Below are 27380 nucleotides of genomic sequence, written 5' to 3' on the forward strand. Positions count from 1 at the left end.
CCACACTCCAAATATGTACAGGTTTGTAGGTTAATTGGCTTGGTATTAGTGTAAATTGTCCCTAGTGCGTGTAGTGTTAATGTGTGGGGGTCGGTGCTGACTCGGTGGGCCGAAGGGTCAGTTTTCCGTGCTGTATCTCTATACTAAACTAAAAAGCTCGCCCTGAATCCCCTGTGATCTGACATAGAAAATAGGTGCAGGAGTAGGCCATTCGGCCCTTCGAGCCAGCACCGCCATTCAATATGATCATGGCTCATCATCCAGAATCAGTACCCTGTTCCTGCTTTCTCCCCATATTCCTTGATTCCGTTAGCCCTAAGAGCTATATCTAACCTTCCAGACCATCCTACTTTGCAGCACCTCATCACAGCACTTGCTAAAGTCCATGCAGACGATTTCTACTGCCCTGCCCTTATCTTGGTCATCTTTTCTAAAAAAAACTTGAAAGACACAATTTCCCACAAGCAAAGATCATCCCTTTGCTCGAGAATGCAGGAAATGTGAGCAGGTCACGGCATCTGCAGGGGGGATGAAATGAATTTGGACGTCTATGGATTTGTAATGGGGCATTGGTCGCTAATCCGTCAATCTCCAAGATGGAGCCAGACAAGTTGAGAAAGGCGAAGGAAGAGTCAAAAACTCTTGTGTTTGGTGCAGGAAGCAGCACTGATGTGGTCTTCCATTAGAAAGAGGTGAGCGCCGAGTCAAGGAGGGTTCTATGCATCCCGCAAGGATATGGGCAGAACTTGGACCCACTCCAGTTCCCATGACTAAATGTATGGTTTGGAGAAAGTGAGTGGGAATTACGAGAATTTGTCCAGTGTAGGAATACATTTGATCAGGCGAATGGTGGAGGTGTTGTAGCAACTTGTTGGGACTCTGTTGGAGGAAGACGTGATGGACCATTGGACCATCCTGCTGTGTAATGAAGTTGTTAAGTCATTGGACGCCCGATGTGGAAATGGTTGAGCCTGGACACTGTTAGTGGTGAAGGGCATTAGAGTTACCATGAATTTAAGTGGGAAGGAGATAGTGGACATGGGGAGAAAGAAAACGTTGAGGATGGGGAGAAATGTGTTTCGTGGGATAAGAATGCAACCCATGCTCAACCTAACATCTGATGATGATACTTTATTGTCACTTGTACCTAGCTGGGTGCAGTGAAATCCTTTGTGTTTGCATGCAAAGTGCACAAATAAGTCGCCACAAAGATACTGACAAAGTAATATAAAGTACTCATCCCTTCTTCGTCCCTCGTACCGAGTCCCCCTTAGTTCATGGAAGCCCCCCCTCCCTCTTCCCCACGCTGGGTCCCCTTTAGTTTTCTTAGCCCATCCACCTCAGCTGGACTTCGATGCTCCAACCTCAGCCCGACTTCATCCCATATGTTGTGTAGGAAAATAACTGCAGATGCTGGTACAAATTGAAGGTATCACAAAATGCTGGAGTGACTCAGCAGGTCAGGCAGCATCTAGGAGAGAGGGAATGGGTGACTGAAGAAGAGTCTCGACCCGAAATGTCACCCATTCTCTTTCTCCTAGATGCTGCCTGACCTCTGCTGAGTTACTCCAGCATTTTGTGATGTCATCCCATATGTTCTTGTTTCTCCTTGATCCTGACCAGTTTCAATTTAATTCACTTTCATTCTTTCTCCTCGCACACTGCCTGATGTGCTGGACTTGCACTGCATTCTCCTGTCCCAGATTTTCCCCATGTGTTCTGTATCTATCATTTCCAGCGTTATTTGTATCTCTCTCTCTCACCTTCTTGTCTATTCCACCACCAGACAGAATAGCTTCCATGTCATGTTTTGAGTATCTGGTTATGTTTTATGACTTGTTGGCAGACCAATTTCCCCCTTGGGATAAATAAAGTTCTATCGTATCGTACTTTCAAACCGTCAGAACTCTCTCCTGGTCAAAGCCAGTCCACATATTTTGGTCTCCAACCTTTTCCCCTCTCAGCAAGTTGAAACAAGCCTATTTTCTGAAGAAAGGTCATCGATCTGAAATGTTAACTGTTTCCATCTCTCTGCAAATGCTGGGTATTTCTGTCATTTTCTGTTTTGCCTTCAGTTTCTTCATCATCTGCAGTTTATTAATTTTTTTTAAAAGACCATTGAGGTATTCGTAAATGGGGGTGGTGTTCATTGCACGAGTTCAATTTCACAGTTGAGCTTCAAAAACTATAAGCACATTCTGACTTCTTGACTCCATGCAAAAGTGATTCTCGTCGATGCATTTCACTAACTCTTAAAGGCTGGCATTCCCCAGTTTTGGGGCGGCACGGTGGCACAGCGGTAGAGTCCCTCCTGCCTTATGGAGGGCAGAGACCCGGGTGCGATCCTGACTCCGGGTGCCGTCTGTACAGAGGTTGCGCGTTCTCCCCGTGACCTGCGCAGGTTTTCTTCGGGTGCTCCAGTTTCCACCCACATTCCAAGGACGTGCAGGTTTGCAGGTTACTTGGCTTCTGTAAATTGTCCCTAGTGTGTAGGGTAGAACTAGTGTACGGGATAATCATTGCTCAGAGTGGACTTGGTGAGCCAAAGCCCCTGTTTCCATGCTGTATCTCTAGACTAATAACCTAAAAGGACTGTAACTTTTACAGCCAGAGGTACCCATTTGAGACAGATTTAGAACTGTGTTAAATTGCTTACAATTTAAAGTGCATTGACTCACTTCAAGTCCCTTACTAAATTATACTTTCTAAATCCAAGTCTCCACTCTTTTGACCTCTTTGTCATTCACTCCCCCTCCAATCCCTCACAGATCCACTTAAATCCTTGAGTGCGTTTCTGTTTCCTGGACAACTCGCTCCGGTTTTCACAGTGTTTTGGCAGCAGCTTTGATTTGCTTGACCACTTCTTCACCTCTAGTTCGCAAGATCCTCAACAAACATTAACCATTTGCGTTAGGCCAATTGTCGGCATAGCTCTCTTAAGTCTGAGTGCAGACTGGAACCTTTCTTGAGACAAAGAGAATGCCTAAATGAAAGTCTTGCCACAATTTATTATTTTTAAAAAAATTATTATTAAATAGGTGCAGGGGAAGGCCATTCGGCCCTTCGAGCCAGCACCGCCATTCAATGTGATCATGGCTGATCATTCTCAATCAGTACCCCGTTCCTGCTTTCTCCCCATACCCCCTGACTCTGCTATCCTCAAGAGCTCTATCTAGCTCTCTCTTGAATGTATTCAGAGAATTGGCCTCCACTGCCCTCTGAGGCAGAGAATTCCACAGATTCACAACTCTCTGACTAAAAACGGTTTTCCTCATCTCTGTTCTAAATGGCCTACCCCTTATTCTTAAACTGTGGCCTTTGAAATGACCTGGCTTGGAAGGTGTACACTGCTGTCATTGTGAAGAATGAAGCGGGTACATATTGATTTCTCTAATTTCCCTCTCTCTCTCTCTGTCCCTGGAACTCTCGCTGGAATTTAGAAGACTGAGGGGGGATCTTATAGAAACATATAACATTCCTAAGGGGTTGGAGAGGCTAGATGCGGGAAGATTGTTCCCGATGTTGGGGAAGTCCAGAACCAGGGGTCACAGCTTAAGGATAATGGGGAAGTCTTTTAGGACCGAGATGAGAAAACATTTCTTCACACAGAGAGTGGTGAGTCTGTGGAATTCTCTGCCACAGAAGGTAGTTGAGGCCAGTTCATTGGCTATATTTAAGAGGGAGTTAGATGTGGCCCTTGTGGCTAAAGGGATCAGGGGGTATGGAGAGAAGGCAGGTACAGGTTACTGAGCTGGATTATCAGCCATGATCATATTGAATGGCGGTGCAGGCTCGAAGGGCCGAATGGCCTACTCCTGCACCTATTTTCTATGTTTCTCCCCCACCCTAGTTCTCCAACTACTTGCACTGGTCCTTCTGATTAATTTCACTGATTGCCTCCTTGTCACCTTCCCCTCAGCTAACAATGAACCATTCACATTTCCTTATCATCATCTGCTTTGATCTGTCATTTTCACACCTTACCCTTCCATAGCTCTAGATTCCCTCTCCCCTGACTCTCAGTCTGAAGAAGGGTCTCAACCTGAAATGTCACCCATTCCTTCTCTTCAGAGATGCTGCCTTTCCTGCTGATTTATTCCAGCATTTTGTGTCGATCTTTGGTACAAATGACTAATTTTATATTGCACTGGGACATTTAATTCTGGAATCGTGCATCTATATATTTGTAGTGAATGTCCATACACAATTCCATTTGTGAAATGCTTCTAAATAATTGTCATTCTGGAAATATTCAGTGTGAACGTTTAAATACAGAATCAAATATGATTCAGTCAGAAGTGCCAAAATTAATATTGGATAATGTGTTGGGTAGGCACTGACATTTTTTGTTTTAGAGATACAGTGTGGAAACTGGCCCCTTCGGCCCACCAAGCCCACGCCAACCATCAATCACCCTGTACACCAGTTCAATCCTATACCCTGGGGACAATTTAGAGAAGCAAATTAACCTACAAACCTGTACGTCTTTGGAGTGTGGGGGAAACTGGAGAAACCCCACGTGGTCACAATGGTACGTACAAACTCCCGCCCAGACAGCACCCATAGACAATAGGCAATAGGTGCAGGAGTAGGCCATTCAGCCCTTCGAGCCGGCACCACCATTCAATGTGATCATGGCTGATCATTCTCAATCAGTACCCCGTTCCTGCCTTCTCCCCATACCCCTGACTCCGCTATCCTTAAGAGCTCTCTCTTGAATGCATTCAGAGAATTGGCCTCCACTGCCTACTGAGGCAGAGAATTCCACAGATTCACAACTCTCTGACTGAAAAAGTTTTTCCTCATCTCCGTTCTAAATGGCCTACCCCTTATTCTTAAACTGTGGCCCCTTGTTCTGGACACCCCCAACATTGGGAACATGTTTTCTGCCTCTAACGTGTCCAACCCCTTAATAATCTTATACGTTTCGATAAGATCCCCTCTCATCCTTCTAAATTCCAGCGTCAGGATTGAAGCCGGGACTCTGGCATTGTAAGGCAGCAGCTCTACCGCTGCGCCACCGTGTCGCCTATTTGTTTATTGTTGATTCTGTTGAGAAAGAACTTTCCTGCTAGGTGTCGTTAATTATTCATAAAAACGCATACATGCAGGCAATTTTGAGAATTGAGCAGCAAAAAAAATGTTGAGTTCAATATATTCCAAAGACAGCAACATAACTTGTCTCAGACTTTTACTGAATGTTTGAATGAGGTCTCACTGCCCTTGAAACGGGGGAAGTATGGGTGATTTTTTTTTTTTTAAAGCAAAAAGGTTTTTTTTTTTTTCAGCGTACTGAAATTTGGATGACAATAGACAATAGGTGCAGGAGTAGACCATTCGGCCCTTCGAGCCTGCACCGCCATTCAATGTGATCATGGCTGATCATTCTCAATCAGTACCCCGTTCCTGCCTTCTCCCCATACCCTCTGACTCCGCTATCCTTAGGAGCTCTATCTAGCTCCCTCTTGAATGTATTCAGAGAATTGGCCTCCACTGCCTTCTGAGGCAGAGAATTCCACAGATTCACAACTCTCTGACTGAAAAAGTTTTTCCTCATCTCTGTTTTAAATGGCCTACCCCTTATTCTTAAACTGTGGCCCCTGGTTCTGGACTCCCCCAACATTGGGAATATGTTTCCTGCCTCTCACGTATCCAACCCCTTAATAATCTTATACGTTTCAATAAGATTCCCTCTCATCCTTCTAAATTCCAGTGTATACAAGCCTAGTCGCAACAGTCTTTCAACATATGACAATCCCGCCATTCCGGGAATTAACCTAGTAAACCTACGCTGCACGCCCTCAATAGCAAGAATATCCTTCCTCAAATTTGGAGACTGGCTAGCAAAGAAAAAGTTGGTTTTACTCCACGACTTAGAGTAGGTAAGGTGTGTACTGCAGCCTATCTATCAGTGCTGAAGAACTTAAGGAACTGACTTCCATCCAACGCAGTGTAGGAAGGAACAGCAGATGCTGGTTTAAATCGAAGATAGACACAAAATGCTGAAGTAACTCAGCGGGACAGGCAGCATCTCTGGAGAGAAGGAATGGGTGACGTTTCGGGTCGAGCCTCTTCTTCAGATCAGTCAGCATTTTGTGTCTATCTTCCATCCAATACAGGTCTTGCAACCACCAATTAGTGGCCAAACTTTTGGACAACGTGAAATTCAAGCGGTTTACTAGGATTATTCTGGAAATGAAAGATCATGCAGGTTGGGCCTGTGCTCATTCTACGAGATGTGATCTCTTCACTCTATAGACAACTAGAGAGCGGTCCTGAGCTACCATCTACCTCATTGGCGAACCTCGGACTATCTGTTATCTGACTTTACTGGACTTAATCTTGCCCTCAACAGTATTCCCTTTATCTTGTATCTGTACACAGTGAATGGCTCGATTGTAATCATGTGTAGTCTTTCCACTGACTGGTTAGCACGCAACAAAGGCTTTTCACTGCACCTGTGACAATACACTAAAGTGAATGGATGGGTGTATGGTGGGCAGTACTGTGGCGCAGCAGTAGAGTTCCTGCCTTGCAGCATTAGAGACCCAGGTTCAATCCTGACTACGGGTGCTGTCTGTAAGGAGTTTGTACATTCTCCCCGTGACCGCTTGGGTTTTCTCCGGGTGCTCCGTTTTCCACCCACACCAATGGCTCACTGGTTTGTAGGTTAATTGGCTTTGGTAAAGATTGTAAATTATCCCTAGTGTGTAGGATAGTGTTAGTGCACGAGGATCGCTGGTCAGCGCGGACTCGGTGGGCTGAAGTTCCCACGATGTATCTCTAAACTAAACTACAAAAAGATGCTGAAAATGTTTCCCCCTCATGAGGGATTGTGGAGCTAGTGAGCCGCGTTTGAGAATAAAACGTTGCTCGTTCGAGGAGTGATGAGAAGGAATCTGTGGAATTCTAAGTAAACTGTGACTCTTTGGAATTCTCTTCCCCACAGAGAATTGTGGAGGCTGAGCCTTTGAATATATTCAATGCTGAGACAGATGTTTGGGTGGTAGTTGAATCGAGAGTTATGAGGAACAGGCAGGGAGAGGGAAGCTGAGGCCAAGATCCATTCAAACGTGATCTTATTGAAAAGCAGAGCAAACTTGGGGGCCTGTTGTACCTCCTCCGATTCAAAGGCATAAGTTTATAAGTGATAGGAGTAGAATTAGGTCATTTGACCCATTAAGTATACTCTGCCATTCAAGCATAGCTGATCTATCTTTCCTTCATAACCACATTCTCCTGCCTTCTCCCCATAACTCCTCTGACACCTGTACTAATCAAGAATCTATCTATGTGATTTCTCTAGCAATGGATCTTGTTCAATTCACACACCCTTGGTCAAGCTAACTTTACAGCCTCTTTACTCCATTAAAAAAAAAACCCCTTCACTGGTAGAAAGAGGTGAAGGTTTGTTGCCTGTATGGAGTGTTGTACGTTCTCCCCAAAGACGTTAAGATTTGGAGGTTAATTGGTTTGGTATAAGTGTAAATTGTCCCTAGTGCGTTACTAGGATAGTGTTAGTGTGCGGGGATCGCTGGCAGGTCAAAAGGCCTGTTTCCATGCTGTATCTCTAAAAGAGGATGAGAGGGGATTTTATCGAAACATATAAGATTATTAAGGGGTTGGACACATTAGAGGCAGGAAACATGTTCCCAAGCATGTCAGGGGGTATGGGGAGAAGGCAGGAACAGGGTACTGATTGAGAATGATCAGCCATGATCACATTGAATGGTGGTGCTGGGTCGAATGGCTGAATGGCCTGAAGATTTCAAGATTCAAGATTCAAGATATCTTTATTTGTCATCCAAAAAACAAGTTTTTTGGACGAAATTTCGTCACCCACAGTCCAACAATAAGAGCAATAAAATAAGCAAATTACACAACCCCAACCAACACAAAACCCCCCAAAAAGAAACATCCATCACAGTGAGTCTCCTCCAGTCCCCTCCTCACTGTGATGGAAGGCCAGAATGTCTTTTCTCTTCCCCTGCCGTCTTCTCCTGCGGTCAGGCTGTTATAACAGAGCTTTATTTGTCGTTCGGTACCGAAGTACCGAACGAAACTACATAGCAGTCATAGAAAAAAAAAAGAACACAAGACACATAACCCCAACACAAACGTCCATCACAGTGACTCCAAACACCCCCTCACTGTGATGGAGGCAACAAAACTTCCCCTCTCTTCCCCACGCCCACGGACAGACAGCTCGTCCCCGACCAACCCGCACAGTCCCCGCACCGGGCGCTGAAACGTCCCGCGGCCGAACCGGGCGATGAAAGGCCCGCGACCAAGCCTTGCGCAGCTAAGTCCCGTGGTCGAGCCGCACCGGGCACTGTTAAGTCCGCAGTCCAGCGATGAAAAGCCCCGCAGTCGAGCTGCACCGGGCGGTGTTCAGCTCCGCAGCCGAGCTGCACCGGGCACTGTTAAGTCCGCAGTCGAGCCGCACCAGCGATGAAAAGCCCCGCAGCCGAGCTGCACCGGGATGTTAAGCCCCGTAGCCGAGCTGCACCGGGCACTGTTGAGTCCAGCGGCCAAGCCGCAGCGGGATGTAAAGTCCAGCGGCCGAGCCGCACCGGGGTGTAAAGTCCAGCGGCCGAGCCGCAGCGGGTGATGTTAGGCCCCGCAGCCGAGCCGCAGCCCGCGCCGTGAGGAAGAGAAAAGCCCCCCCCCCTCCCACACCCACACCCACCCCCACCACCCCCTCCCACACATACACAACCAAAAAAATATACAAAAACCATCCCAACACCGACACTCAACAAAAAAAAGACGGACAGACTGCTAGTCAGCCGCTGCCGTTAGGCGCCGCCACGTGATATAATGCCCATCGTTGCCCACAATGTCTGTGCTGAACATGATGCCAAGTTCAACTAATCTTTGCTTGCATGTGATCCATATCTCTTCATTCCCTGCACATCCATGTGCCTATTCAGAATCCTCGTATCTGCTTCCACCATCACACCTGGCAGCACATTCCAGGCACCCACCAATCTCTGTGTAAAACAAACCTGCCCTACACATCTCCTTGAATACAAAGAGCAAGGGTCCTGTGAACTTGTAGGGCTTCTGGCACTGAGGCACTTCAATTCTAGGAGGTTCCTTGGTAGGTGTCGAGCGGCATCCAAAAGAAGGAGAAACTGAGGGGTTTAACGAGGTGCCTTGGTTGCTGTCGGGCAAAGGGCAGTCTGCAAATGGTGCCCTTACAGGTGCAGTGTATTGTGTTCAACAGTGCAGAATCAAACCAAGACTTGAGGCTTTATCCTGCTTGTGACCTTTCACCTAGATACCATGCCCAGAAAGTTTCCAAAGTACTTAAGAACTTGCTGGCACCAACGTTTGCTATTTTTAAATTATACAATGCACCTTTGTCTGGATTTGTTCAATGTCACTGAAATGAATTCATGATCGTGAGATTAAATTGCACCTTTCAGGCGGAAAGTATTCGGCGGGCTCAGGCCAAACTTACTGAAGGAGAAAGTGCTTCGGGAGGGTTGTATTGAAGGATAATGCCGAAAGAGGAGTTTCAGAAGTTAAACAAGTCACACTGAAATCAGTGGAAAATATGAGAGTGAAATTTGATCTTGCCATTTGGCGTCTCTTAAGAGCTTTCTCGGTGACATAGGATCAATTGCAATCGAACATTACTCACAGAAGTTAAATTGTTATGCTTACATGTAATGCATATCAATGTAAATAAATGGGGTGACTATTGAACACTGGATATCTGGTTTACACAGCACAGAAACAGGCCGTTCACCTGTGTCAATGTTGCACCTTCTCAACCTCCTCACCATATCCTTCTATTCCTCTCCCCCCTCCTTGTTTTCATTTAGCTTCTCCTTAAATATTTCTGTGGAAGGTTCTGTGCACGTGGGAGTATGTTTCACATGCTAATTGCTCTCGAGGTAAAGAAGTTTCTTCCTAAATTTCCTATTTATTTGTAGCGGCAGAGAATTCCACAGATTCACAACTCTCTGACTGAATTTTTTTTTCCTCATCTCAGTTCTAAATGGCCTACCACTTATTCTTAAACTGTGGCCCGTTGTTCTGGACTCCCCCAACATTGGGAACATGTTTCCTGCCTCTAACGTGTCCAACCTCTTAATAATCTTATACGTTTCGATAAGATCTCCTCTCATCCTTCTAAATTCCAGTGTATACAAGCCTAGTCGCTCCAATCTTTCAACATATGATAGTCCCGCCATTCCGGGAATTAACCTTGTAAACCTACGCTGCACGCCCTCAATAACAAGAATATCCTTCCTCAAATTTGGAGACCAAAACTACACACAGTACTCCAGGTGTGGTCTCACTAGGGCCCTGTACAACTGCAGGAGGACCTCTTTGCTCCTATACTCAACTCCTCTTGTTATGAAGGCCAACATTCCATTAGCTTTCTTCACTGCCTGCTGTACCTGCATGCTTCCTTTCAGTGACTAGGACACCCAGATCTCGTTGTACGTCCCCTGTTCCTAACTTGACACCTTTCAGATAATACTCTGCCTTCCTATTCTTTCCACCAAAGTGGATAACCTCACACTTGTCCACATTAAACTGCATCTGCCATGCATCCGCCCACTCACACAACCTGTCCAAGTCACCCTGCAACCTCATTAGCATCTTCCTCACAGTTCACACTACCACCCAGCTTTGTATCATTATGTGGTTCATTGTCTCCCCTGACCATGGATATGTCATGTGCCCTTCAACACCTCCTTAATAATAAAATCTTCCATCAGCTCAGACTTCATCTTTTCAAAGGGAATAATTGCCACCTGTCCAATCTTTTCTAGTTGACGTAACTTTGAATCTATAATCATTCTAGTGAATACTTTTGCAATTGTACCTTCATTTTATAATATGGAGACTATGAAGAAGTCCAACTGTTTTCTAACTTAGGTTCTATATATTGAAAGTAACCTGTGTCATAGAGTGACACAGCGTGGAAACAGGCCCTTCAGTCCAAATTGTCCATACTGACCCACATGTACCATGCCTGCGGATTGTGCAAAAAAAGAATTACAGTTACAGCATATAAATTAAAGTTAATACAGAAAAGACAAATTTTAGTCCCTGGAGTTATAATAGTTAACAGTCCTGATGGCCTGTGGGAAGAAACTCCGTCTCATCCTCTCTGTTTTCACAGCGTGACAGCGGAGGCGTTTGCCTGACCATAGCAGCTGGAACAGTCTGTTGCTGGGGTGGCAGGGGTCCCTCATAATCTTGCTTGGCCTCGATCTGCACCTCCTGATGTATAGGTCCTGCGGGGGGGGCGAGTGTAGTTCCCATGGTGCGTTCTGCTGAACGCACTACTCTCTGCAGGGCCATCCTGTCCTGGGCAGAGCTGTTCCCAAACCAGACTGTGATGTTGCCGGACAGGATGCTCTCTACAGCCCCAGAGTAGAAGCACTGAAGGATCCTCAGAGACACTCTGAATTTCCTCAGCTGTCTAAGGTGGTAAAGGCGCTGCTTTGCCTTACCCACCAGTGCGGCAATGTGTGTTGTCCATGTCAGATCTTCTTTGATGTGGACTCCTAGGTATTTAAAACTGCTCACCCTATCCACAGTAGGGTGGATCCACCTGCCTGCGTTTGGCCCATATCCCTCTAAACCTATCCTATCCATGTACCTGTCCAAATGTTTCTTAAACATTGCGATACTACCTGCCTCAACTACCTACTCCGGCAGCCCGTTCCATACACCCGCCACCCTATTTGTGAAAAAGTTGCCCCTCAGGTTCCTGTTAAATCTTTTCCATCCCCTCGCCTTAAACCGATGTCCTCTGGTTCTCGATTACCTTACTCTGTGCAAGAGACTCTGTGCGTCTACCTGAACTATTCCTCTCATGATTTTGTACACAGAATTTGTGCTTTATTGATTTTGCCCTTCCACACATGAACCTCAGGGCTTCGTTTTATTTTTGTATGAAAGTCATATAGTCTGAACCCGGGTGTCTGGTGTGATGAGGCAGCAACTCTACCGTTGTGCCACTGTTTTTTGCCGCCCTATCTTTGTAAATTTAAGATTCATCAGGGCCGCAGAGTGGTATACCTTTCACTTAGATACCATGCCCAGAAAGTTTCCAAAGTACTTAAGAACTTGCTGGCACCAACGTTTTTTTTATCTGATCAGATAAGTATAATTTTAAAAAGCTTGCTATTTTTAAATTATACAATGCACCTTTGTCTGGATTTGTTCAATGTCACTGAAATGAATTCATGATCGTGAGATTAAATTGCACCTTTCAGGCGGAAAGCTTTCGGCGGGCTCAGGCCAAACTTACTGAAGGAGAAAGTGCTTCGGGAGGGTTGTATTGAAGGATAATGCCGAAAGAGGAGTTTCAGAAGTTAAACAAGTCACACTGAAATCAGTGGAAAGTATGAGAGTGAAATTTGATCTTGCCATTTGGCGTCTCTTAAGAGCTTTCTCGGTGACATAGGATCAATTGCAATCGAACATTACTCACAGAAGTTAAATTGTTATGCTTACATGTAATGCATATCAATGTAAATAAATGGGGTGACTGTATTGAATACTGGATACCTGGTTTATACAGCACAGAAACAGGCCGTTCACCTGTGTCAATGTTGCACCGTCTCAACCTCCTCACCATATCCTTTTATTCCTCTCTCCCCTCCTTGTTTTCATTTAGCTTCTCCTTAAATATTTCTGTGGAAGGTTCTGTGCACGTGGGAGTATGTTTCACATGCTAATTGCTCTCGAGGTAAAGAAGTTTCTTCCTAAATTTCCTATTTATTTGTAGCGGCCTTATAGACAATAGACAATAGGTGCAGGAGGAGGCCATTCGGCCCTTCGAGCCAGCACCACCATTCAATGTGATCATGGCTGATCATTCTCAATCTGTACCCCGTTCCTGCCTTCTCCCCATACCCCCTGACTCCGCTATCCTTAAGAGCTCTATCCAGCTCCCTCTTGAATGCATTCAGAGAATTGGCCTCCACTGCCTTCTGAGGCAGAGAATTCCACAGATTCACAACTCTCTGACTGAATTTTTTTTTCCTCATCTCAGTTCTAAATGGCCTACCCCTTATTCTTAAACTGTGGCCCGTTGTTCTGGACTCCCCCAACATTGGGAACATGTTTCCTGCCTCTAACGTGTCCAACCCCTTAATAATCTTATACGTTTCGATAAGATCTCCTCTCATCCTTCTAAATTCCAGTGTATACAAGCCTAGTCGCTCCAGTCTTTCAACATATGATAGTCCCGCCATTCCGGGAATTAACCTAGTAAACCTACGCTGCACGCCCTCAATAACAAGAATATCCTTCCTCAAATTTGGAGACCAAAACTGCACACAGTACTCCAGGTGTGGTCTCACTAGGGCCCTGTACAACTGCAGAAGGACCTCTTTGCTCCTATACTCAACTCCTCTTGTTATGAAGGCCAACATTCCATTAGCTTTCTTCACTGCCTGCTGTACCTGCATGCTTCCTTTCAGTGACTAGGACACCCAGATCTCGTTGTACGTCCCCTGTTCCCAACTTGACACCTTTCAGATAATACTCTGCCTTCCTATTCTTTCCACCAAAGTGGATAACCTCACACTTGTCCACATTAAACTGCATCTGCCATGCATCCGCCCACTCACACAACCTGTCCAAGTCACCCTGCAACCTCATAGCATCTTCCTTACAGTTCACACTACCACCCAGCTTTGTATCATTATGTGGTTCATTGCCTCCCCAGACTATGGTTATGTCATGTGCCCTTGAACACTTCCTTAATAATAAAATCTTCCATCAGCTCAGACTTCATCTTTTCAAAGGGAATAATTGCCACCTGTCCAATCTTTTCTAGTTGACGTAACTTTGAATCTATAATCATTCTGGTGAATACTTTTGCAATTGTACCTTCATTTTATAATATGGAGACTGTATGAAGAAGTCCAACTGTTTTCTAACTTAGGTTCTATATATTGAAAGTAACCTGTGTCATAGAGTGACACAGCGTGGAAACGGGCCCTTCGGTCCAACATGAACATACTGACCAACATGTCCCATCCACACTAATCTCACCTGCCTGCGTTTGGCCCATATCCCTCTAAACCTATCCTATCCATGTACCTGTCCAAATATTTCTTAAACATTGCGATACTACCTGCCTCAACTACCTGATCCGGCAGCACGTTCCATACACCCACCACCCTATTTGTGAAAAAGTTACTCCTCGGGTTCCTGTTAAATCTTTTCCCCCCCTCGCCTTAAACCGATGTCCTCTGGTTCTCGATTACCTTACTCTGTGCAAGAGACTCTGTGCGTCTACCTGAACTATTCCTCTCATGCTTTTGTACACAGAATTTGTGCTTTATTGATTTTGCCCTTCCACACATGAACCTCAGGGCTTTGTTTTATTTTTGTATGAAAGTCATATAGTCTGAAAGTCAGGATTGAAGTCTGGTATGGTGTGGCAGCAACTCTACCAAGGGGCGTGGCTGTGTTCTGTAGCTGCGGCTCACCGGCAGTCTCTCTGGTTTTTTTTTGGTTTTTTTGTCATTGTCGTTGTTAAATGTACGTTTTGTTTTATTTTTAATTCTGTGTATGTAGGGGGGTGGTGGGGGGGTTGGGGGAAACCTTTTTTTCAAATCTCCTCCTCAACGGAGATGCGACCTTTACCGTGTCGTATCTCCGTTCGCGCTACGGCCTAACATCGTGGAGTCGGCGGCCTCCAGCTGGGATCGACCTCAAAGACTCCGGTCGCAGGGCCTGGACTTACCATCTCGGAGGCTTCGGCCGTGGGCCCTGCAGACCGCAACATCGGGAGTTCGCAGGTCCCTGGCTGGCGACCGGCTTTTGGGAGCTCCAGCCGTAGCAGCTTCGACCGCCCCGAAGCGCGAGGTATGATCGACCCGCCCGCAGGCCCTTCATCGCCCTGCGTGGCCCGGCCGCAGCACTTTCCATCGCCCAGTGGGGGCTCGGGACTTTCATCGGCCTGCTCGGCTCGGCTCGGCCCTGGGACTTTCCATCGCCCGGTGGGGGCTCAGGACTTTCATCGGCCTGCTCGGCTCGGCCCTGGGACTTTCCATCGCCCGGTGGGGGCTTCAAAAAGTTGGGAGCCTCGATCACCTCGTGGCACCACGGGAGAAGAATGAGGAGGAGATAAGACTTTGCCTTCCATCACAGTGAGGGTGTGCCTAGAGCAATCACTGTGATGGCTGTTTTGTGTAAAAAATTATATCTGTGTGTCTTGTGCTTTTTAATGTCTACTGCCGGACCCTGACGTGAGAGGACGCTGGCGTTGTGTATTCGCCGCTTTTCCGTCAGGATAGTTTGTCTGTTTGTTTCTATGTTAATTGTTTTTGTAAAGTGCTTTGAGCATGTGATAAGGCGCTATATAAAATAAATGGATTATTATTATTATTATTATTACCATTGTGTCACTGTTTACCGCCCTATCTTTGTAAATTTAAGATTCATCAGGGCCGCACAGTGGTATAACTGTTGATTCATAGCGGTATCGGTCCGGGTTCGATCCTCACTACGAGTACAGTCTGTACGGAGTTTGTACCTTTTCCCTGTGACCACGTTGTCCGCTTTCCTCCCACATCCCAAATACGTGTGGATTTGTGGGTTAATTGGCATTGGTAAAATTGTAAATGGTCCCTGGTGTGTCGGATAGTGTGAGTGATCGATGGTCGGCGTGGGCTCAGTGGGCCGAAGGGCCTGTTTCTGCGTTGTGCCTCTAAAGTCTAAAGCACGACAGCCGGTAACTTTACATGTCGCATCCAGTTCGCTGTGGGCTGTGAATTGGTCAGAAATAACACCTTATTTTTTATTTCGATTTGTACATATGCTTTTAATAAAAAATTTAAAAAAATAAAATAAAATAAAAAAAAAAAGAAATAACACCTTATGATTATAGATCCCACCCAATTTATTCACGGTTGTCACGGTTCTCTTTGATGCCGACTGCAAAATGTTATTTGCACCAGTGCTTATTCCGACTTTCAATTGAGAGCCCTGGGTTTGCTGTGATGTTTTACTGGGTGTTGGTTGGCATATGATCCTCAGTGTATGCAGGGCCGTTTTTACAGCATTATGGGCCCCCGGGCAAAGCAGTGTACTGGGGCCCCTACCGTTACTCTCCCCCACCCCCCTTTCCCTACCAGCCCCCCCCCCCCTGTCGTGCCGGCGAATAGCACTTACCGAAAAGCACTTAGCGATGTACTTAGGGTGCTACATTGTTGCGAAAAGCACTTACAGATCGCTGTGAGAAGCACTTAGTGACCGAAAATGTTGCGAATAAAGCACTTATTGAACCTACATTTTTAAAGTAGTATTTATTTATTGCAAGTCACTTAACATACACAGATCAGCATGGGGCCCCTATGCTCGTGGGCCCCCGGGCAAGTGCCCATCAGGCCCATGCGTTAAGACGGCCCTGAGTGTATGAGACTGTGTATGCTGGAATGTTGTGTGACGCGTACTATTTAGTCTTCCCCCCCCCTCTCTTGTGTGTAGGGTGCGCTGACTTGCATTTGCTGGACATGCTCACGCCGTCTGAGCGGAAACGACAGGGATACATCCACGAGCTCATCGTGACAGAGGAAAACTACGTGAGTGACCTGCAGCTGGTGACCGAGGTAAGGGAAAAACCCTGGAGACAATCGTGCACCGTTTCAAACAGACCTCCTTTACCCCTGCTACACGCTGGCGCAGCGGCAGAGTTGCTGCCTCACAGCGCCAGAGACCCGGGTTCGATCCCGACTACGGGTGCTTGTTTGTGCGGAGTTTGAACGTTCTCCCCGAGACCTGCGTGGGTTTTCTCCGGGATCGCCGGTTTCATCCCACACTCCAAAGACGTACAGGTTTGTCGGCTAATTGGCTTGGGTCCAAATGTAAATTGTCCCCAGTGCGTGCAGGATAGTGTAAGTGTGCGGGGATCGCTGGTCGGCGCGAACTCGGTGGGCCGAAGGGCCTGTTTCCACGCTGTATCCCTAAAGTAAAGTAAAGTAAACGAAACTAAACCTGAAAGCATCTAAGGTGAATAACAAATCTGACAACAACTGTACTAAATCTGGTAATTTGTGAGTTGGTGCCAAGAAAACAAGAAATCTGATGATAACCAGCGTAACGCTGGCACCCCTGACTACCAACACCTTGGCATCAGTGACAATTAAATGATCAATTAGCTGTTTTGTTTTCTAATATTTGAATGTATAATGTGGTATTTGTTCTCAGTTATGTCCTTCAATTTGGTGTCATCGCTAAGCTTTCACAGGTACTTGGACCATATTGAGAATGTAAATTGTGAATAATAGTGATCCCAAAATGAGTTAGTTGAGGAATGGTTTAAAACCATGTGCGTTTCGCCTCACCTATTTGTGTCTGTTGGACCCACGAGAATGGGTGATAGATGTTTGGGATGGACCCAGTGGGCCTGTTTCCCTGCTGCATCTTTCAATTCATGTCAATTCAACTGCTGAACTGGCAGGAGAATGGAAAGCTCTTCACTGTACCTCGGTACACGTGACAATAAACTAATCTGAACTGAACTGAGAGGGAAAGTAGATCAGCCACGATTGAATGGCGGAGCAGACCTGATGGGCCGAATGGCACAGCTTTGCTCCGAGAACTGTTGGACTTATGAATACTTTTGTAAATTATCTTTCTTCTCTAAATTATCTTTGCCTTAGAGATTTGCGAAACCCTGAATAATGTGCTGTTGCCGTTGATGATCTGCTTTGCTTCATTAGGTTTTTCAAAAGCCATTGCTGGAGTCTGATCTGCTGACGGAGAAAGAAGTGACCATGATTTTTGTTAACTGGAAGGAGCTCATCATGTGCAATATCAAATTGTTGAAGTAGGTATCCATTGGGGTTTATAACCTTTATGGCAATGATACATTTCTGCATCCTACTATCTTTCTTTTGCTCCTGTATTCAATATGTTGTTGCCAGGGATGAGACAAAATACATATCATAAGCCAAACCCATTTTAGGCAAACACCCATACATTGCAAAAGTCTGAAATAATGATCCTTTTAAAAGATCTATTTAATTTTTATTCTTATTTTTCATTTGGCGCATCAAGTCAAGTCAAAGTCAATTTTATTGTCAATCCTCAGCCAGTTTACACAGACAGAAAATCGAAATACCGTTTCCCACAATCCCGAGGAACAAAGTGCATAAAACTAAGTTAAAATTAAAAAGGCACAGCAAACAACAATCAACATAAAATATAAAATATAGTCACTTCAAATGCGTTAAAAAAATTTTTTTTAAGTGTCTGGTGCTGGATGTGCATGTGTGTGGGGTGTTAAAGTCCAGGTCCAATAGGGGCAGGGGAGAGAGGAGGAAGGGAGGGGAGAGAGTTCAGCATCCTGACAGCCTGGTGGAAAAAACTTCTTTAGTCGGGTGGTGCTTGACCTCAGGCTGCGAAACCTTCTCCCTGAAGGCAGGAGGGTGAAGAGGCTGTTGGAGGGGTGGGAGGGGTCACCCACAATGCTCAATGCTTTGCGGGTGAGGCGGGTGGTGTAAAGGACCAGGAGTGTTGGGAGTGAGGCGCCAGTGATCCTCTCAGCAGTGTTCACTATGCGCTGCAGGGTCTTGCGGCTGGAGGCTGTGCAGCTGCCGAACCACACAATGATGCAGCTGCTGAGGATGCTCTCGATGGCGCCTCGGTAAAAAGTGTACATGATGGGTGTGGGGGCTCCCGCTCTCTTCAGTTTGCGGAGGAAGTAGAGGCGCTGCTGGGCTTTCTTGGCGATGGACGTGATGTTGTTGCTCCAGGAGAGATCCTCGGTGATGTTCACCCCCAGGAATTTGGTGCTGCTCACCTGCTCCACAGCAGCACCATTGATGGTCAGTGGGTGGGGGTGTTGGGTGTGCGTTCTCCTGAAGTCGACAACAATCTCCTTTGTTTTCTCCACATTCAGGAAGAGATTGTTGTCTGTGCACCACGCGGCCAGCTGGTCCACCTCCTTCCTGTAGTGGGTCTCGTCGTTGTTGCTGATGAGACCCACCACTGTTGTGTCATCCGCAAACTTGACGAAGTGGTTGGAGCTGTAGGTGGGTGTGCAGTCGTGGGTCAGCAAGGTGAAGAGCAGGGGGCTTAGCACACATCCTTGTGGGGCACCCGTACTCAGCGTGATGGTGTCCGATGTGTTGCTGCCGACCCGTACGGACTGGGGTCTGGCAGTGAGGAAGTCCAGCAGCCAGTTGCAGAGAAGGGGGCTGAGGCCCAGATTTGTTAGTTTACAAACCAGCTGCTGGGGGATGATGGTGTTGAATGCTGAGCTAAAGTCTATGAACAGCATCCTAACATATGAGTTTTTAGTGTCCAAGTGGGTGAGGGCTGGGTGTAGAGCAGAGGAGATGGCATCCTCAGTGGACCGCTTAGCTCGATATGCAAACTGAAACGGGTCCAGGGAGGGGGGGAGGTTGGATCTGATCTGCTTCATGACCAGCCTCTCGAAGCACTTCATGATGGTTGAAGTCAGCGCTACAGGGCGGTAGTCGTTGAAGCAGGATGGAGAAGACTTCTTGGGCACAGGTATGATGGTGGTTTCTTTGAAGCACAAGGGAACAACAGCCTGGCTCAGGGAGATGTTGAAGATGTCTGTGAGCTCAGCTGCGCAGTCTTTTAGCACACGACCAGGAATGTTGTCAGGTCCAGAAGCTTTCCGGGTGTTAATCCTTAACAGTGTGCTCCTCACACTGCCTGGAGACAGACAAATAGCCTGGTCGTTGGGGGGGGGGAGTTGTTTTCTGCGCAGGTGTGGGCCAAGGGAGGGGTGGGGGGGAGGGGAACGGCACAGTGGCGCAGCAGTAACGTCGATGGCTTCCAGCGCCAGAGGGCTGGGTTCGATCCTGACTGCGGGCGCTGTCTGTACAGAGTCTGTACGTCCCCCCTGTGACCTACTTGTGTTCTCCATGAAATCAGAATGAATTTAGAGGCTGGGTCATTCCACGTCTTTGTCATGGGGCCACAATGATGTTTGTTTCACTAACCTCCACAGCAGGATGTAACAATCAATAAAACAGCAGATGCTGTCAAATTGAACCAAAAGCAGATGTTGGAAGCAGTTCCTTGCCCTGCAGAGCATTTCCAGGTTTTCTGTTTCTATTTTTGCAACAGGAAACAAATATGTTGTTGCAATGCACCAGTTCCTTCCATCCGTTTTCCATTCTGTCCGTAGTGTTACTCCCACAGAGTATAACCTAGCGAGTTAGCTGCCTTTGTACAGAGTTTATAGATTTGTTTTCTGCGGTGAAGACTTTTTAAAAGAAATCAAATGTCACCACAATCATATCACAACTAGAGAGCTGTCCTGAGCTACTGTGTATGAAGGAACTGCAGATGCTGGTTTAAACCAAAGATAGACACAAAATGCTGGAGTAACTCAGCAAGACAGGCAGTATCTCTGGAGAGAAGGAATGGGTGACGTTTCGGGTCAAAACCCTGCTTCAGTCCTGAGCTACTATCTACCTCATTGGACTCTCTCAGATTATCTCGGACTACAACAACATTTAAAAAAATATTTGGACAGGTATATGACAGGAAAGGTTTAGAGGGATATGGGCCAACCATGAGCAGGTGGTTCTGGTGGAGTTGGGGCATTGGTATGGTAGAACTCTTAAAGATAGCGGAGTCAGGGGGTATGGGGAGAAGGCAGAAACGGGGTGCTGATTGTGAATGATCAGCCATGATCACATTGAATGGCGGTGCTGGCTTGAAAGGCCGAATGGCCTCCTCCTGCACCTATTGTCTATTGTCTATTGTATGGGCAAGAAGGGCCTGTTTCCATGCTGTATGACTCTATAATCATGCTGGATTTGGAACTTAGAAACTTGGTTCACCCATGTTAAGAGGGAGACACATTGGCAAGTGATATGTATAGATTTACCCAGAGAGTTGTGAATCTGTGGAATTCTCTGCCACTGAAGGTAGTGGAGGCCAATTCACTGGATGTATTCAAGAGAGAGTTGGATATAGCTCTTGGGGCTAACGGAATCAAGGGATATGGGGAGAAAACAGGAACGGGGTATTGATTCTGGTTGATCAGCCATGATCATATTGAATGGCGGTGCTGGCACGAAGGGCTGAATGGCCAACCTCTGCACCTAATTTCTATGTTTCTATAATGATATTGTGATGTTATGACTGCTGATACCAACAAGTTCCAAGTACCCCATTGGTAATGAAAGCAATTGATTTATAATGTAGGAACAGTGGTGTAAATGTATACCCAGAGTAGGGGAATCAAGAACCCAAGGACAGAGGTTGAAGGTGACCGGGGAAAGATTTCATAGGAATCTCGCTCTCAACCTTTTAACACAAAGTGTATGGAACGAGCTGTCAAAGGAGATAATTGAGGCAGGTTCCATCACAACATTTAAAAAACATTTGGACAGGTACATGGATAGGATAGGTTTGGACGGAAAGGGACCGAATGCAAGCAGGTGGGACTAGTGTAGATAGGGCATGTTGGTTGGCATGGGCAATTTCGGCAGAAGGGCCCGCTTCCATGCTGTATTACGCTATGATCCCATAAATATATATTTTTAATAACTTTCAATGCGGTGAAGGATGTATCGTATTTGCCTGCGCATCTTGATTAATACGGGCGTCAGAGATTATGGGGAGAGGGCCCGAGAATGGGGTGAGGAAGGAGCGATCGATCAGCCATGAATGAATGTGGAATAGACTTGATGGGCCAAGCGGCCTAATTCTACTCCTATCGCTTTTGATCCGATGAGCTCATGATCAGTACTCTACACCGAAGGTTTCACAAAATGCTGGAGTAACTCAGCAGGTCAGGCAGCATCTAGGAGAGAGGGAATGGGTGACGTTTCGGGTCGAGACCCTTCTTCAGACTGAAGAAGAGTCTCGATCCGAAACGTCACCCATTCCCTCTCTCCCGAGATGCTGCCTGACCTGCTGAGTTACTCCAGCATTTTGTGATACCTTCGATTTGTACCAGCATCTGCAGTTATTTCCCTGCAGTGCTCCACACCGACGTGCTTGTGCTTTCTTTCACCCCACTGAAGGGCGCTGCGTGTAAGGAAGAAGATGTCGGGGGAGAGAATGCCGGTGAAAATGATCGGAGACATTCTAACGGCACAGTTGCCTCACATGCAGCCTTACATCCGATTCTGCAGCTGCCAGCTTAACGGAGCGGCACTCATCCAGCAAAAGACGGACGAAGTTATAGAATTTAAGGAATTCGTCAAGGTAAGTGGCGGCACGGTGGCGCAGCGGGAGAGTTGCTGCCTTACAGCGAACGCAGCGCCGGAGACTCAGGTTCGAACCTGACTACGGGCGCCGTCTGTACGGAGTTTGTACGTTCTCCCCGTGACCTGCGTGGGTTTTCTCCCAGATCTTTGGTTTCCTCCCACACTCCAAAGACGTACAGGTATGTAGGTTAATTGACTGGGTAAATGTAAAAAATGTCCCTAGTGTGTGTGTAGGAGAGTGTTAATGTGCGGGGATCGCTGGGCTCAGTGGGCCGAAGGGCCTGTTTCCGCGCTGCATCTCTAAGTCTAAAGTGGTCACCCCGCACTGACGCACGGCAGATGTGTAAGAATCGACGCAGCAGGCAGTGAGGAAAGCAAAAGGCATGTTGGCCTTCATTGCGAGAGGATTTGAGTTTAGGACCAAGGGGGTCCTACTGCAGTTTTACAGGGCCCTGGTGAGACCTTGCCTGGAGTATTGTGTGCAGTTTTGGTCTCCTAATTTGAGGAAGGACATTCTTGCTATTGAAGGAGTGCAGCTTAGGTTCACCAGGTTAATTCCCAGGATGGCAGGACTGACATATGATGAAAGAAAGGTATTTATTCACAAAATGCTGGAGTAACTCAGCAGGTCAGGCAGCACCTCAGGAGAGAAGGAATGGGTGACGTTTCGGGTCGAGACCCTTCTTCAAGAAGGGTCTCGACCCCAAACGTCACCCATTCCTTCTCTCCTGAAGATGCTGCCTGACCTGCTGAGTTACTCCAGCATTTTGTGAACAAATACCTTCGATTTGTACCAGCATCTGCAGTTATTTTCTTACACTATGATGAAAGAAAGGGTCAACTGGGCTTGTATTCACTGGAATTTAGAAGGATGAGAGATTTTATAAACGCTTATCAAATTCTGAAGGGATTGGGAGTCTGAAGAAGGGTCTCGACCTGAAACGTCACCCATTCCTTCTCTCCAGAGATGCTGCCTGTCGCACTGAGTTACTCCACCATTTTTTGTGTCAATTTAAGTGTTTTGGAATGTTTTGAAAAATAAAATATCAATTTAGATTTGATTTATATATTGTTCTACTCATCTTTTAACAGAGACTAGCGATGGACCCACAGTGTAAAGGAATGCCTCTGTCAAGCTTCTTACTAAAACCCATGCAAAGAGTGACCCGCTATCCTTTGATAATAAAAAATGTAAGGACATTTTTTTTGCCTGCATGTTTTCCAACTTGAACCGGTCATTTTAACATCGCATTTCATCTCAATTTTATTTCATTATAAAATCTCTCGCAGACAAGCTTTTTGCAAAGTTTTCATTTCCCCCTTTTAACACATTGGTGAGCACTAATAAAATACACCGTGAAATACACCGGCTGCCGAGAACAGAGAGGGACCTGGGGTATGGGGGCCACCGACTGACCAAAGAGGGGCCCGGCATGGGGGGCCACTGTGAACAAGGAGGGACTGTGGGGGGGGGGGGGGGGAAGAGAAGGAAGAGGGACTCTATTGAATCCATTTGTAACTTTCTCGGCGCTCTCTAAGTGGTGACACTTGCGTACTAGTACCGTATGTAAACAAGGAACCTCACTGTAGATAGACACAAAATGCTGGAGTAACTCAGCGGGACAGGCAGCATCTCCGGATAGAAAGAGAATGGTTGACGTTTCGGGTCGAGACCCTTCTTCAGGCCGAAGAAGGGTCTCGACCCGGAACATCACCCATTCCTTCCATCCGGAGATGCTGCCTGTCCCGCTGAGTTACTCCAGCATTTTGTGTCTATCTTCAGTGTAAACCAGCGTCTGCAGTTCTTTCCTGCACAAGAATCTCACTGTACCAAGTACCTGGCAATAAAGTATCAATTAATCATTTATTTAACAGTGAAATAAGGTACAGGTGAACTTTATTGTAGATTAGATCAAAGGAGTGTGTGTTTTAATTTCTTGGTGTGCCCTGCTGTTACCTCGTGCCTTTTCCATACTGTATTTCTCGCTGAAGCAGTCACCAATGTCTCCCAGAAAGAGATTATTTTAAAGCTGCCACATGACCTTCAGCTGAGAAACTCCTTCAGTTACCGCTTAAAAATTAACTTCTTGTGAATTCGGCAACTAATGATGTTGATTCCCCCCCCCCCCCCGGTGAAAGATTCGCTAAAAACTTTGGGAGCTTCAAGTTGACATTCAAGTAACCTTTGCCTTTTTATCGCACGTATCCTAGATTCTGGAAAACACCCCAGAAAACCACCCGGATTTCAGCCACTTGAAGCAGGCGCTGGAGAAGGCCGAGGAACTTTGCTCTCAGGTGAACGAGGGCGTGAGGGAGAAGGAAAATTCCGACAGGCTGGAATGGATCCAGACGCACGTACAATGTGAAGGTCTCTCCGAGGTGAGGCCATGGGAATAGCCAAAGTCATGGTTCCGAACGATTGAGCCGAGATTAATTGTACAATTGTAACAGTGCTGTGGGTAAGATCAAGATCTCTTGCTGAAAGCGGGGAGTCACATTTCATGAATTAAAGCGAACGAGATCAGTTAAAATTTGTTGTGCAAATTTGACAGGGTTCTTTTGGAGGAGGAACTGCAGATGCTGGTTTAACCCGAAGGTAGCCACAAAACGCCGGGGTAACTCAGCGGGTCGGGCAGCATCTCTGGAGAGAAGGAATGGGTGACGTTTCGGGTCGAGACCCTTCTTCAGACTGGGGGGGGGGGGGGGGTGTCAGGGGAAAGGGAAACGAGAGACATAGACGGTGATGTAAAGAGATATAGAACAAATGAGTGAAAGATGTGCAAAAAGGTAACGATGATAAAGGAAACAGGTCATTGTGAGCTGTTTGCTCGGTGAGAACAGGAACCTGATGCGACGTGGGTGGGGGAGGGATGGAGAGGGAGGGAGTGTAGGGGTTACTTGAAGTTAGAGGAATCAATATTCACACCACTGGGTTGTCAGCTGCCCAAATACTTTCTGCCTTTCTGGATTTCAATGCCAAACATTGGGAAACTTGAACAGATTGAGCACTATGGATGCATATTTGATATTTGGCCAGCAGCAGTGAACATACAGTGATGCACTGTGTGGATTTTAATGTGTTTGCTATGTTGAGTTCATTGAATAATGTCAAGTGATAAATCTTCGTCTTGCGGCCAACTACAGAACTGGCATCCGCCGACCATTGTGGAATCTTGCCCACTTATATCTTCCCCACGGAAATTTGTTCAAGTCAATTCACATCTTCTTTCCAAATAAACTGCCACCATCTCCTCTTAAGTAGCTCCTTCACTGCCTGGCAGTTTGGACAGAGGTTAAAGGTGAAATACTGGAGGAGGATCCATTTGTCAGCTCTGAAACATGTCAAGAGTTCAGAGTGTTTTATTGTCAGAAGACAGACCCCAAAAAGCTGGAGTAACTCAGCGGGTCAGGCAGCATATCTGGAGAAAAGGAATAGGTGACGTTTCGGGCCGAGACCCTTCTTCAGACCGACAGTCAGGGGAGAGGGAAAGTAGAGATATGAAAAGGCGCAGAGGGCAAATGATTGAAAGGAATGCAGAGGGACAAATCAAAGCCAGCAACGATGATCAAGGAAAGTTGGAGCCCACAATGGTCCATTGGTGGCTGTGGAGGGTGGCGATAACGAGTGATACAAACAGTGAAACTCAGCAGGACGACAGTGAAACTAGTAGGACCACTCGGGTGGGGGAGGGACGGAGAGAGAAAGGATGCAACGGTCACTTGAAGGTGGGGAAATCAATGTTCATACCGCTGGTTTGTAAACTGCCCGAGCGAAATATGAGGCTTCAAGAAAAGGTGGAGCTTGAGTGACTCCGGCATTTTGTGTCTATCTTCAGTGTAAACCACCATCTGCAGTTCCTTCCTACGTGTGTTTCAAATGTCCTGAAACGGAACAATGGAATCCGTACTTGCGGCAGCACAACAGATACGAAAACATAGTACTCTGGTAAAACCCATAATAAACATAAAAAAATAATGCTCAGTATGTATTTAAACCAAACACAAATAAATAGACGATGGTAGTGCAAAGTCAAAAATAACGTCCCAAGTCTAGATAGTTTGGAGCCCATTTGTAGGTTGTAGTGTTTAATAGCCTGATGGCTTCAGGGAAGAAGCCGCTCCTGAACCTGGACAGTACAGTTTTCAGGCTCCTGTACCACCTTCCCGATGGCAGGAGCGAAATGAGAGCGTGGCCAGGGTGGTGTGGGTCTCTGGTGATGCTGGCTGCCTTTTTGAGACGGTGACTCCTGTCGATCCCGTCATGAGTTCATGTTCGTAGGTGATGGGAGCAGAATTTGGCCATTCGGCCCTTCAAATCTACTCCGCCATTCAATCATGACTGATCTATCTTTCCCTCCTAACCCCATTCTACTGCCTTCTCCCCATAACCCCTGACCCCCCCTACTAATCAAGAATATATCTATCTCTGTCTTAAAAATATCCATTGACTTGGCCTCCACGGTCTTAGAACGGATATGAGGAAAAACCTTTTCAGTCAGAGAGTTGTAAATCTGTGGAATTCTCTGCCTCAGAAGGCAGTGGAGGCCAATTCTCCGAATGAATTAAAGAGAGAGCAAGATAGAGCTCTTAAAGATAGCGGAGTCAGGGGGTATGGGGAGAAGGCAGGAACGGGGTACTGATTGAGAACGATCAGCCATGATCACATTGAATGGTGTTGCTGACTCGAAGGGCCGAATGGCCTCCTCCTGCACCTATTGTCTATTGTCTATTCTCCTGCCTTCTCCCCATAACCCCAGACACCCGTACTAATTAAGTAGAAACACAGTGCCTGTGGGCCCAGACGCAGGCAGGTGGGTCGAGCGTAGATGGGGCATCATGATCAAATGGGCTGAAGGGCCTGTTCCAATCTGTATTGGCTCTCATTGACTCTATCTGTCCTCAAATATATATAAACAGACTGAAGTCTTTAATATTTATTTATACAATGAAAAACCTGTTCATGAGCTAATAGCCCATCTCAAAAGAAACGTTAAACTGCACAGAAATATCCTCAATCAGCATTCTGTAGCGACCATAGAGAATGGTCCAGGTCGTCGAACCCTCGGATTGGCCAGCGAGGTCACGTGTGAACGCGACCATGGGGATTGGTCCAGGGAGCGACATCGCTGATTGGCCAGCGATGTCATGTGCGCGTTTGGCGCCCGAAATAAGTAGTTCGGCGAA

At 46.5% G+C, this 27380-nt stretch overlaps 1 protein-coding gene across 4 annotated transcripts in view; it reads left to right on the top strand.

The window, feature by feature from the left end:
• itsn1 (intersectin 1 (SH3 domain protein)) overlaps window positions 1–27380 on the top strand; it is a 165107-nt gene that overhangs the window by 114987 nt on the left and 22740 nt on the right. For all 4 annotated transcript variants that reach the window (XM_078409696.1, XM_078409695.1, XM_078409698.1 and 1 more), the window contains 5 exons: window positions 16480–16601; window positions 17715–17821; window positions 22011–22194; window positions 23289–23387; window positions 24408–24575. In XM_078409696.1, the coding sequence (XP_078265822.1) occupies window positions 16480–16601; window positions 17715–17821; window positions 22011–22194; window positions 23289–23387; window positions 24408–24575 (680 nt within the window). The remainder of the gene's footprint in view (window positions 1–16479; window positions 16602–17714; window positions 17822–22010; window positions 22195–23288; window positions 23388–24407; window positions 24576–27380) is intronic.

The sequence above is a fragment of the Rhinoraja longicauda genome, chromosome 12, assembly GCF_053455715.1.
Source record: "Rhinoraja longicauda isolate Sanriku21f chromosome 12, sRhiLon1.1, whole genome shotgun sequence".
Lineage (NCBI taxonomy): Eukaryota > Metazoa > Chordata > Chondrichthyes > Rajiformes > Arhynchobatidae > Rhinoraja > Rhinoraja longicauda.